At 58.2% G+C, this 13,107-nt stretch overlaps 1 protein-coding gene across 2 annotated transcripts; it reads right to left on the bottom strand.

Annotated features, from left to right (window-relative positions):
* Nucleotides 1–1,217: 1,217 nt before the first annotated feature.
* FGFR4 (fibroblast growth factor receptor 4) lies at nucleotides 1,218–11,967 on the bottom strand. 2 transcript variants are annotated; one of them, XM_082650490.1, is made up of 19 exons: nucleotides 11,860–11,967; nucleotides 10,094–10,247; nucleotides 9,370–9,513; nucleotides 8,406–8,669; nucleotides 8,238–8,318; nucleotides 7,952–8,118; nucleotides 7,278–7,401; nucleotides 6,555–6,745; nucleotides 6,286–6,424; nucleotides 5,737–5,930; nucleotides 5,483–5,628; nucleotides 5,275–5,396; nucleotides 3,655–3,765; nucleotides 3,377–3,567; nucleotides 2,881–3,003; nucleotides 2,724–2,794; nucleotides 2,366–2,503; nucleotides 1,984–2,089; nucleotides 1,218–1,885 (listed from the first exon to the last, which is right to left on the bottom strand). In XM_082650490.1, exons 3-19 carry the CDS (start codon nucleotides 9,458–9,460, stop codon nucleotides 1,739–1,741), a joined length of 2,406 nt encoding a protein of 801 aa, XP_082506616.1. In that variant the 5' UTR covers nucleotides 9,461–9,513; nucleotides 10,094–10,247; nucleotides 11,860–11,967; the 3' UTR covers nucleotides 1,218–1,738. The 2 variants fall into 2 exon arrangements, with proteins under 2 accessions (XP_082506616.1, XP_082506617.1); XM_082650491.1 differs by having other exon boundaries at nucleotides 10,094–10,244; nucleotides 11,860–11,961.
* Between the last annotated feature and the right edge of the window lie 1,140 nt (nucleotides 11,968–13,107).

The following is a 13,107-nucleotide window of genomic DNA, read 5'->3' as shown; positions in this document are numbered from 1 at the left end:
CTTGGGACACTGGAAGTGGCAGGCTTTGAACTTCCTGGCTCCAAGTCCAGTGTTCTCTCCATCCATTAGGGAACAGGGCTCTTAAAGGAAAGGAAGTGGTCAGGGATGACTCCCTGGGTTTAGGCCTGGTGCTTCCTCTGAGATGGAGCGTCCTGGAGGAGGTACAGTTTTGGGGGGAAAATGAGTAGTTCAATTTGGGACACGGTGAAGCAAAGAGGGCACAATGGGTGTGTCAGGAGACCTGGAGTAGGAAGAGAAGCATGGCCATGAGCTGCTGCTCAGTCTTCCAGGATGGCCCCAGTCCCAAATCCTTATATCCAGTCCCTTCTGACTCTGTATGTATTTTCAGCCACCACCCGCTGAGAGGCCATGGGGGCAATCCAGGCAGCTTCCACAAATGATGTGTCCTGGATGGGCACCCCTGTTCCAGCCGGGCAGGGCAGAAGAGAACACCAGGCACTGGGTCTGGTACCTCTTCCTTGTGATTCAGGGGCTGAAGAGCAGCAGTAACCACTGGGATGGGGCTGGAGAAGGTTCCAGGCTCAGAGCCCTGGGAAGCTGATCCCTCCACCCCCCAGAGGGTGTTTGAGAACAGGGCCATGATGGCCTCCCCAGGCAAGGACCAGGCAGGCAGAGACAGCTGCAGCCCAGCCAGGCGGCAACCAGCTGTTGCCTGGGAGACTGGCCAGGGTGGGGCGGGGCGGGCACAGCCCCCACAAGCCCCCAGCCTGAGCCGCAGAGCGTGGGAGCGGGCAGCAGCCTCGAAGCTGAGTTTCAGGCTTTCACGCTGTGTTAACGGTCAGCTTGGTTAATGCTGAGCAGATGGGGGAGGGGTGCTGCCAGCTCCCTTGGGGACAGTCCCAGGGTACGCACACACATACGCATATGCAGAGGGTACAGGAGTCCTGCCAAGTGGATGGTGCCGTGTGGACTCCGCTGCCCGTTAGCACTCGTTCACACTCTCACATATACAAGATGGTGCTGGTAAGACAGACAGACTAAGACAGAGGTTCACACAGGCTCCTGGGTCCACCCTGACGCAGCTGGTGGTGGATGTAAACCCAGGGCTGGGCATGGAGCTCTCAGTCTGTGTCACCCAGGCAAAACTCCCAGCGCGGGGATCTCTCCACCCTGTTCCCCCTCCACCCGCTGCAGGGAAGACACCAGGCAGGCACACAGTGGTTTATTGCAAAAAAAAATAATTTATAAAAGGCCATTTGCTTCTGTGTTTTGGCAGGCTTCCAGCCTCTCAGCTAGCAAAGGGGCCAGTGCTCCTTCCGCCGAGATGCTGGGATAAGCAGCAGAGGGGAGGCAGGGGAGGCCTGGGGACATGGGGTTCAGAGGCCCAAGACCTTTCTTGGTGTAGGGAAGTGGGGAGATTTAGGACAGCCCTACAGCCAGGACCAACCAAAGCCCTGGAACAAGGACCGAGTGCCCAGGCCCAGGAGGCCAAGCAGAACCTTAACAAGCCATTAGAACACTGGGGCCATGACTCCAAGGCAAGGGCAAGGCCTTGAGACTGGGGTTGAACTCTGGCTTGAGACCCAGAGGCCAGAGCAGGAGTCTCAACTGGGGACCCCAGGACCAAAGACAGACCTCCCCAAAGCAGAACCAGAGATCTGGGACAGTACCTTTAGGTCAGGGCCTGGGGGTGCCAAGGTCAAGCACCACCAGCTTGCAGCTCAGCCAGGAGGCCCAAGGCTGATGGCCGGCCTGCCCATACAACTTTGTGCCGCTCTCATGTCTGCACCCCAGGGAAGGAGAAGGGGCTGGGCCCCAGGGGCAGGGGGTCGTGGCTGAAGACAGAGTCGCTGGAGGAGCAGGTGCTGCTGGCGTCCCCGCCAGCAGGGGAGTAGGGTCCAAAGGTTAGGCGGAGGTCGAGGTACTATGGGGAACAGTGCTGGTCAGCCCTGGTGGTCAGGTGGGACAAGGCCCAGAGGGCAGTGGGCACAGGGGGGTCATGGGACAATAGGGGCACAGTACCTCCTCAGAGACGGCCAGCAGGACTTTGTCCAGTGCCTCTACCAGCTGCTTGAAAGTGGGCCTCTGAGAGGGTGCTGCGTGCCAGCACTCACGCATCAGCCCGTACCTGGGAGAAGTGTGGGGGAGGGTCAGAAGGAGCCTCAGGCCTGGGTAAGCGGGGACCTCATGGCCCTGGGTGGGGGGTGTGAGGAAGGGGTAGGGTTTGATGTGGGGTAAGTGAGGCCATTCAGTGGAAGGGTACCAGGCCAGGACCTCCCTGCTGGGCTGAGGAGGAGGTGGTGACAGTGTTAGTGCTAACCACTCTCTATGGCCAGGCCCTGAGGTCAAGGTCAGGGCAGAGGGTAAGGACTGGAAAGTGGGGGAGAGTGGGGTGAGGCCTCACAGCTCTGGGGGGCAGTGTGGGGGCCGGTCCATCCGATGCCCCTCTCGTAGCAGTGAGAACAGCTCCTCCACTGGGATGCCAGGGTATGGGGAGCCCCCGAGGGTAAAGATCTCCCACAGCAGGATCCCAAATGACCACCTGGAGGCAGAACCCAGGCTCAGCAGGGCACAGCTTCACTCCCTACCCCTGGGACTAGGACGGGGGACCCCACAGCTATGATCCACCATGGGGGTCAGGATTAGGGTTTCTTTTAGAGTCTAGTCCCATTCAGGTCCCAGGGCTGTGCGACCCTGGGCAAGAGCTTTGCCCTTTCTGTGATCGCCTGCAGACACCCCGGGCCCCAGCTTCTAGGACCCACACGTCACTCTGGTGTGTGTAGACTCTGTCAAACAAGGCCTCAGGTGCCATCCACTTGACAGGCAGGCGGCCCTGGAGGGGAGAAGAGGGCACATTGCTGCTAAGTCCCACAGGTCCCGGTGCCCCGCCCCTACTGAGTTCTGCCCTGCCTCCCTTACGTTGCTAGTTTTCTTGTAGTAGTCAATGTGGTGGATGCCGCGGGCCAGCCCAAAGTCAGCGATCTTCATCACATTGTCCTCGGTCACCAGCACGTTGCGGGCAGCCAGATCCCGGTGGATGCACTGGGGGCAGGGCAGGGGTCTTGGGTTTATGAGGACAGAGCAGGAAGCTGGGCACACAGGACCTCACAGTAACCCTCGGGGTAGGGATCATCCACCCATTTTACAGAAGAGGAAGTCAAGAGTCACAGAGAGGAAACCTAAGCCAACTAACTTCAGGGCCCACACCCTCTCTCCTGCACTGCCTCTTCCTACCTGTGTGGTAGGGAGTATGTGAGGAAGGAATGGGGATATGCAGTTTCAACTGCGTACAGAAGGACTGAGGGACACAGGCTAATGAAAAAGGGGAGGGAGAAGTTGGGGCATTTAATGCAGGGCATGAAAGTGTGGGGATGGGGCAGTTGGAGTGGTCCAGAGTGCTGCCCGCTGCCTGTACCTTCCGCGACTCCAGGTACTGCATGCCCCGGGCCACCTGGTAGGCGCAGGAGACCAGGGCAGGGAAGGAGAGTGGCCCCTCGCTGCTCCGAGGCCCGTCAGGGCTAAGGTCAGGGCCTGGGGGGCGGCGGGCCCGCAGGAACTCCCGCAGGTTTCCCTTGGCGGCACACTCCACAATCACGTACAGGGGCCCTACAGAGGCGAGGGGGGACAGGGAAGCTACTGAGGCTGTGGCTCTGCATCCCAACCGTCCCCGTCCCTAGCCCTGCCCCACCCCACCTTCCTGGGTGCAGACACCCAGCAGGTTGATAATGTTCTTGTGTCGGCCAATCAGCTTCATCACCTCCATCTCAGAGACCAGGTCTGCCAAATCCTTGTCGGAGGCATTGTCTGTAAGGATGACAGCCAGGGTGACTACATAAGCGAGATTTTGGGTTGGGGACAGGACACGGAGCCCTGGACTCATGAGTCAGGAAGGTCTGGGCCTGAATTCCTGCTAGGCTGTGTGGCCTTGAAACAATCTCTTAACCTCTCTGAACCTCAGGATTATCTTGTATGAAACGGGACAATGGATCGTGCCCTACTCTCATAGCAGTTGCAAGGATGCAACAAGATCAAGGATCTAAAAGTGGTAGGCCTGGGCTTCCCTGGTGGCGCAGTGGTTGGGAATCTGCCTGCCAACGCAGGGGACACAGGTTTGAGCTCTGGTCTGGGAAGATCCCACATGCCGCGAAGCAACTAAGCCCGTGAGCCACAACTACTGAGCCTGCGCGTTTGGAGCCTGTGCTCCGCAACGGGAGAGGCCGCGACAGTGAGAGGCCCGTGCACTGCGATGAACAGTGGCCCCCGCTTGCCGCAACTGGAGAGAGGCCTCGCACAGAAACGAAGACCCAACACAGCCAAAAATAAATAAATAAATAAATAAATTTAAAAAAAAAGTGGTAGGCCTGCCAGTGAGTGGGACCAGGAAACAGGAGAGAGAGGGAAGAGCTCTGAACAGGAAGGAAGCTCTGTCTGGAGGGCTTGGTGTTACTCCCTGAATGGGTTGAGAATTCCTGGGGGCGGGAAGTGGGCTGGAGACCTGAGGTCTGTCTGACCAAGGCCTGGCGTCCATCTGGCCTGGGAATTCAGGGAGCTGCCAGTGGGGTGCAGACGGGGAGGCCAGGAAGACACTGCTCCAGCTTCTTTTGAGAAGGCTAAGGACCAGGGGCTGAGCCCCTGGGGCTGACCTGTGGCCCTGGGCCAATGACATACCCTCCCCACCAGACCTCACAATGCACATTTCTCAATCCCTGCCTCCCAGAAAGTGCCAGGTGGCCCCAGCTGTGCAGAGAGGAGGGGCCGGGGGGAGCAGAACAGCGGTTTGGGCTGCTCTTGAAGAGGGGGCTGGGGAACAGCAGCAAGAGGCCCCGATGGTGGGTCCCAGGTATGCTCTGAGCCCCTTGGGATTGCTGCCTGGGCTGTTCTCTGAGACAGTGGTGAACACAGGGCAACAGGGCCCGAGGGAGGCTGAGGGTGCAATTTGTGGGGGAATCGTGGGGGAATGAGGTGGAGGCCTTCAAGGCTGACAAGGTTATTTGAGGCCAAGGCTGACACGGGGTATCAAACCCATCACCCTAAACCCTTGTAGTCATCATCATCCCAGTGGTTAAGACTTTAGGCACCAGGCACTTCCCACAAACCTTGGGCTGGGAGGCAGGGACTATTATTTACTCCACGTGACACGTAAGGAAACTGAAGCTCAGAAATGACTTGCCAGGGTCAGTAGCAGAGTTGGGCCCCAGGCCCTCGGGTGGGATTGGGTGGCCTCTCTTGGCCCTCAGTGCGCACCCGCTAGCACTGAGAGCCCCGTCTGTTACTCCCAAGGCCACTGGATCTCCCCCAGGCTGCCACACTCACCCTTAAGCATCTTGACGGCCACAGTGCTGGCTTGGTCAGGCCGGATGGGGTCCATACCAAAGGCCTCTGCACACACCACCTGCCCGAAGCAGCCCTCGCCCAGGGGTTTTCCCAGGACCAGCCTGGAGATGAGAGAGATGAGGCCTCAGCCGTCAGGGCATCATTCCTGCCCAGAGTCTGATCCCCACCGTCACTCAGCACCGCATACCTGTCCCGGGGGAACTCCCACAGTGGGTCGAGAGGTAGGTCTAGATTCACGAGGCCCGCAAGCAAGGGGGGGCCGCTGGAGGAGAGACGGACACCCCGCACCAGGGACGAGCTTGACTTGGCTGAGGAGCCTGACTCCAGGGAGAACTGCAAAGTGAGAGACTTGGTCTGTCTGCTGAAGCCCAGCTGAGGCAGGAAAGCAGGCCCAGAGCCTCACGACGGGGACACAGAGGTGGGGGACAGCATGGTTGGTACCTGTCGGGCCAGAGGGAAGCGGGACAATTTCTGCACAGTGGCAGGCTGCCGGGGGTGCCGGCCGAGGAGCACCTGCCTGCGATACAGCCCGGCCAGAAGCAGGAGCACCATCAAAGCCAGAGAGCCTGATGTGTACAGGATGATGTCCGTGTACCTGGCCTCAGGCGCTGTTGCCGACCACATGAGATCCTCCTCTGCCCACAGGGAGACATACAGACAGACAGAAACTGACCAGTCAGTGATCAGATGGCTGGCCCCATTCCCTCTAACTGAGGCCCTCATAGCTCCCAACATACATAGGGACACACACCAAGGAAACTGCATTTACACCCCATCCCTCATACCAACACCCCAGAGAGTCACACGGACAGTCACATGTGGACACGCATAGAGGGACTGCTACAAGCAGAATCAAACACACAAATCCACACACCACATCCCAAATCCAGACCCCACAGGCCAAGGAAGACTATCTACCCAACAGGTCACAGCCCACTGTGGAACCACAGCAGAGTCCCGCAGCCTCTCCTGGCCCCCTCAGGAGCTCACCTGTCAGCACCGTGAGCCAGGCTGACTGGTAGGAAAGGCCGATGGAATTGCCCGCCAGGCAGGTGTACTCGCCTGCATCCTCAGCAGACACATTCCGAAGGTATAGGACCTCCACCTCCGAGCTATTGATGTCTGCTGTCTGGGGAAGGGGGACACATTCAGGGGTCACAGAAGGGCCTGGGGCCACACTGCGGCCAGGAAGGGAGCTGGGGACCACTCCCTACCACCCGTGGGAGAATGGTAGAGTCAGGTGCTGGCAGGGACTGGACCTTTAAGACTTGCACATAGGGGAAGCCATCGGCACCGAAGCTGCTGCCGTTGATGACAATGTGCTTCAGCCACTGGATGTGGGGCTGGGCGTCGCTGTACACCTTGCAGAGCAGCTCCACGTCGCTGCCCACTACAGCTGTGGTGTTGGCTGGGAGCCCCGCCTGCAGGATGGGCCGGTGCGGGGACCGCTCTGGGGCGGGGCCGGGCCGTCAGCCCTGACCAGGCACCCACAGAAGCACCCTGGTCACCTGCCTCCAGCCTCCCCCCCAGCTCAAGGGAGGGACCTTCCTGATACTCAGCTCAGACCTCGTTCATCCCCTTCTTACACTGTTTAAACCTTCCATGGCTCCCCATTGCCTTTGGGGTCAAGGACAACTTCTCAGCCTAGCACTCAAAAACCCTCCAGGCCTGGCTCTCTGCTTAAATGCCACACTCTAGGCATACACGTCCCCACAAATGCATTGTGTTCTTTATGCCTAGGGCCTTTACTCAGCCTGTGCCCTCTGCCTGGATGTCTTTCCCATGTTTCTCCTCAGCCCAACCCTGCTCCTCCAAGCCCACATTATCCCCTGTGCTTCTCTTGGACCCACCTGGATAATTTGAGTAGCTTGAGTGAGTCATCTAAAAGTCCATCTTGCCTGCCAGACTGGGTCCCACCTGAGGGCAGGGTCAGGGCTCCCACCCTGACACCGCCTTGCCCGCCCGCCCGCCCGCCCGCTCACCCAGCACGTCCAGCAGATAGCTGTAGCGGATGCTGCCCAAAGAGTTCTCCACAAGGCAGGTGTATGTGCCACGGTCCGAGGGCACCACGCTTTCCATCACCAGGCTCCAGTGCTGGTGGCGCAGCTGGGAGCAGGAGAAGTGTCCATGAGGGGCCACCGAACCATGCCCATCCAGGGGACCAGAGCATGAGGAGGCTATATTCTGCCCGCGGGGGGCTTCTCAAGCTCTCTAGGCCCTGGGGAGGCCACGCCAAGGCTAGGGACCTTGGAACAAAGGAGAAGGCCCCAAGAAGTATCTGAGCCGTGAGTTCGAGTCCTTGAGTTTTAGCTCTACTTCTTCTGAGCTGTGCCCCCTTGAACCAGTTTTTGCCCTCTCTGAGTCTCAGCTTCCTCTGAGACTACAGCCTGGAACTGACCCTGTAGGGTCTTATGAGAATGAGCTGCTAAAACATATTAATACCTGCTGGTCAGTGATCCTTCCCACTTTACACATGGAGTTGCTAAGGTCGAGAGGTTAAGTCACTTGCCAGAGAGTGGCAGAGTGGGAACTTGAACCAGAGCTGTCCAAGTCCACAGTCTAGTGCTCCTTCTGGGGCCCTGCAGCTGCCTTTCTCAGTAGAGAAAGAACTGTGGGTTTGACTTGAGGGGACCGGTGGGGGAACCCGGAGACTCACCCGAATGCCTCCAATGCGATGCTCCCCATGGAAGTCCTGTCCATCCTTGAGCCAGCGGATGGTGGGCATGGGGTTGCCTGCAGCTGGACAGCGGAACTTGATGGTGTTCCCGGCAGGCACTGCATGCAGTTTCTTCTCCATGCGCTGGGGGTGTGTCCAGTAGGGTGCTGGCGGGGAGGGGAAGGGAGAACTCAGTGCCCTCAGGAGGACCACCTGTTTACAGAAGATCTCTTCTCAGTGACCAGCTGGAAGACAGGGGAATGAGTCCTTGAGGAGTCACACTGACCTTGCTGGGGGTAAATGTGCTCATTCGAGGGGCCTCTGTGGGTCTTGGGGTCCTCATCACCATTGCTGGAGGTCATGGAGTCTATGTCAGGGACAGAGGGAGGCATTTGAGGCCCAGGACAGAGTTTCTCTCCCCAGGGACCCCTTAGCCACTGCCAGACCCCCTTACCATCCACAACCAAGGTGACATTGTGCAAGACAAGCATGGAGCCTCGTGTCAGGCAGAGGTATCGGCCAGCGTCTTCGGGTAGGAAGCTGGCGATCTCCAAGCGGCCTCTCCAGCCTCGTACCCGGCCAGCAGGTGCCAGACGACTGCCCTCCTTGTACCAGTGGCCACTGCGCTCAGCCCACCCACAGCATAACCGCACAGGCTGCCCAAGCGCCACAGTCAGCTCCTGCTCTTGCTGCTCTGGGCTGGGGGCCAGGCAGGGCTCTGTGGGCCAAGGGCAGAGGTCAGTGAGCTGAGTCAGCCCCCTGCATACAGAGAACATGCTGCACACTCATGGCAGGAGCAACCCCTCGACACATGCTGGACACCGCTGCTCTTCCACATACACACAACCACATGCACAACCACAGACGGTATGTGCAGGGCAAATGCCATGCCTCTGGTGCATATCACACACATGGTGCATGGCACACATGCTGGACAGGACATGCCACTGTCCCAAGAAACACATACACACACAGGCACATGCTACAGGTGCCACATGTAGGGCACACGCCTACACCTCTGGGGCATATCACACTCACAGTGCATACACCACACATGCTGGCTGGGCCTCCCAAGCCACACACCCAGTGCACAGAACACACACACACACACACACACACACACACACACACACACACACACACACACACACACACACACACACAGCCAAGGGGCTCACCACCAGCTCTGTGGCCCACCTCAGGGCCCTGCACCCTGCAAGTCCAGTCTCTCTTGTGGACACAGAGATAGGTGGATGCTTGCTGGGAGCCAGACACTGAGTCTCAGTGGTTGGTCCTGCCCTGCTGCCACTTCCTCAGAGCCTGGGCCAGGATCCTCTCCAGCCTTGCTCAGCCAGCAGCCCCCTCCTGATGCCCACTCTTCCCACCTCTGCCACCCTCTCCCATCTTAGAGGCCATACCCAGCTCCGCTTCCTCAGAGGCCTCAAGGGACAAAGCTGGAGCCCCAGGTGCCCCCAGCAGGACCCCCAACAGGGCCAACAGCAGCCGCATCTCCTTCTTGCTGCTCGCAGGGACCCAGGCTGGGCCTCCCACTGACTGCCTTCCTGAAACAGAAAGGGCGAAGAACTCCTGCTAGACGTGCACCTTTGTTGGCGCTACGCCGCTATCTTGCAGATGAGGAAACTGAGACAAGAAATGCTGACTTGTTCAAGCCCCTGCTAGGCAGCGTCAGGGCAGAGGCTAGAACCAGCTCTGCTGTTGTCAGAGCCCAAGGCCTCCCCACAGTAGGTTGTGTGGTGCGGAGCTGGGGCTGGGCTTCCTCCTCTCCTTGGGTCCTGCTGAGACCCCGGCACAAGTTCACAAAAAGGGCAGGCTTGGGATTCTTTCCTTGGAAGGAAGCAGAGAATGGAGACACGTATTCTGCTCTCTCTCAGCACACATAATTTATTTTTTGCTGAATAAATGAATTTATTACTGAAGAAAATCTGAAATATAATACAAGGCCAAACTGCAGCATCTGGATGTTATCTGATCTGACCCCCACTCCTTACAGCATTGCTGACATTTCCATGACCAGCTTTGGATACCTGCAGTGGCAGGGTGCTCACTACTAACAAGGCAGTACATTCTACGGCAAGCAAAAGCTCTTCCTCATTCTGAACCAGAATTGCATTCTGGGGTTACCTCTGTTTTTTTGTGTCCCCACAGCTCCGTCAGAGGCACACAAGCTCTTGTAAAGAATGTAGACTCCAGTGTCTGACAGAGTCAACTTCAAATCCTGACTCTTACCAACTTGCAAGTCCCTGTCCTTCTCTGGGCTGCTGTCCTCACAGGACTGCTTTGAGGAGAAAAGAGAATGTATGTAGGGCTGGGCACACAGAATGTTGGAATGTTTTCTTCCCCTTCCCCGTCCCCATGACTGTCACCCTCGTTCAGCTCTCGGCCAGTCACCTCCGCTGCGGGTGCTGTTCCTGTCAGGTGTGATGTACACTCCCACCCCATCTAGTTACCCTCCTCCAAATGCCACCAACGATGTCTCCATCCTCTGAAAGGAACACTCAAAACTGAGCCTCAGCTGGCAGGGGAAGAGGGTGACTAGTGTAGTCCCAGGGGCTTACTGGCTGTCACCTGGGGCTGGGTAACAGTCAGGTGGCACTGGTGTCTCTGGATCCACCTTGCCCGGGAATTCCACTGCACACTCTCTCCTCAGCCACTGCCCCCCTGTCCAGCTCTGGTTCTGAGGCAGGGGACACTTAGCCTGTCCTGGCCAAAGCCATTATCTCCCCCTTTGAACTGCTTCTTCCCTGGGTTGCCCCTACAGCTGGAGCACAACCTGTCCAATCCCCCTCTAGTCCATCTCACCTTCCCTGCCTGAACCCAGAGCACGCTATGGTCATCTCTAGCTTGGGCCTTTGCAAACGTCTCCCTGGGTTCTCCAGCAGTGTTTTAAAAATTACAAGTCTGCCATGTTCCGCCCCCCACCCCCCAACACCCACCAGCTTACAAGCCCTTAATGGCTGCCTGTGTGCAGCAGGATCCAGTCCACACTGTTTATCCAGCATCCAAGGCCTCCCTCCCTGCCTTTGTCAATCTCATTGGCTGCACAGTCAGCTTCTTCAGCACTGGGAAGCCATTGGCTTTCCAAACCGGGCATGTCTTCTCTCTTGCCCATACCTCTCTGTCCCCACTTCTCCAGCTGGTTCAGTTGCCACTGTCTCTGTGCCCACCCCCGGTTTCCATTGCCCCGTCTCTGTGAAATCCCCTCACTCTGCTCTGCTCTGCAGGGAGGGCAGTTTTCTGGGTTGGGAGTGGAGTGAGAGGCCCAGGGATTTTATTCCCACCCCCAGGCTACCCTGACCTCAGAACCTTAGTCGGGTCACCTGCCCGCAGCTGACCGACTGACTGCCCTGCACGTGGGGTCGAAGGGCCTGACTCTGGCATCAAGGAGTCCTGTGTTCTCCAGCCTCTCGCACTCAAGCGCTTGGGGAGCCTGGGCAAATGACTGCACCTCTCGGAGCCTCAACTTGCTCATCTCTATTCGGGGCGCGCACACGGTCCAGCAGCAGAGGGACCAGCGCGCTGTTCCTCCTCCACCCCTACCCGGCCACCTTGAGGGGAAGTGCCTGTCAGCGGGTCCTGAAGGGAGCTGCAGGGACAGCTGGCCCGCCCCCGCCCCGGTGGGCAATGAGTAACCAGCTCCGCGGCCAGGGTGCTCTTTGGACGGAGCGGGACAAAAGGCCCTTGTGTGCGCTGCGGGTTACTGATTTACCGTCCCCTTCAACCCCTCGCCGAGCGGACGCCCAGGTTCCCAGTGCTGGGAGGGGTCAGCTCCCGGAGCCCCGCCGCCGCTCGCCCCCTGGCGGCTGGGAGCGCGGCCTGGGCCTGCACAGGGTCCCAGCTCACCTCGAACCTCTAGATGGCCCCGCTCCCGGCACAAGGTTCCAACTCACCTGGGTCCTCCGTGGCCCCGGTCCCAGCTCCCGCCAGCCCCTACCCCCGCGGCCAGGGAGACCGAAGACTCCGCTCTGGAGCTGCTCAGCCCCCGGCCAGAGAGCCAGGAAAGCACCCGCGACAGCGGCGTGCAACGCCCCGCCCACCTCGGGTTTCACCTACTTCGGGCCCCGCCCCTCCTGGACCAGCTCTATCCTGACAGCTGCTTGGCCTGCAAAGGCCCAGCGCCCCGCCCATCTCTGGTCCCGCCTGGCCTAGACCAGCTCCTGACAGCGGGTGGCACAGCGTCTCGCTCACCTGGAGGCCACTCCTCAAACCCAAATGCGCCGAGCACCCTAGGAGGCCAGCCCAATCCCGGCTGGGCACACCCCTTCAGACTCCGCCTCTTTTGCCCCACCCAGGCCTGGCTTCCAAGTTCTAGTCCATCGCTCCATCCCCTGCTTTTCACCTCCCAGGGAACAAGACCCAGCAGTCCAGAGCTGCCACCTCCACAGACCTTGGCTTAACCTGGCTCCTCTGTCTTCTGCGCAATCGTCATACAGACCACCCCCTCTGCCCCCACCCCCATCCGTTCTCCTCACAACCTTCAGAGTGATATTTAAAATACAAATCTGGCTGTACCGACCACAACCATCTCTTTAAAACTTCCCAATAGTTTCCTATAGAGATTCTTAGCATGACCTGGCCCCGCCCACACCTCCAGATGAAGCCTTCATTCACTTCTTCCTTGCTCCCACCCTACCTCTGGGCCTTGCACATGTGGTTCCACTTCCTGGGATGAGCTTTCTGCTCTAGGTCTGGATAGTTCCACCTCATTCTTAGGTCTCAGCTCATCCCCAGAGAAGCCCTCTTAACTTGCCAGTTCCTCTTACACGTCTTCTCTCCTGTGAGCATGGGGAAAGAAGCAGAGAGTGAAGTGATTCAGATCACTAATTGCAGGACTCAAATCTCAGCACCATCACACGTGGCCTTGTCAAGTTACTCCATCCCCGTGTCTTCGTTTTCTCATCAGTAAAACAGGTATAATGATAGTATCATCCTCAAGAAGTGGTTGCAAAAAGTAGACATGTTTCCCTCACACACTGTTGGTGAGAATGTAAATTGGTGCAGCCACTGTGGAAAACAGTATGGAGATTTCTCAAAAAACTAAAAATAGAACTACCATATGACCCAGCAATTCTACTCCTGGGTGTATATGGAAAAAAATGAAAATACTAATTTGAAAAGGTACATGCACCCCAATGTTC

The sequence above is a fragment of the Grampus griseus genome (genome assembly GCF_964374135.1).
Source record: "Grampus griseus genome assembly, chromosome: 3".
In the NCBI taxonomy this organism is placed as follows: domain Eukaryota; kingdom Metazoa; phylum Chordata; class Mammalia; order Artiodactyla; family Delphinidae; genus Grampus; species Grampus griseus.
This window is presented reverse-complemented; position numbering and strand designations above follow the sequence as displayed.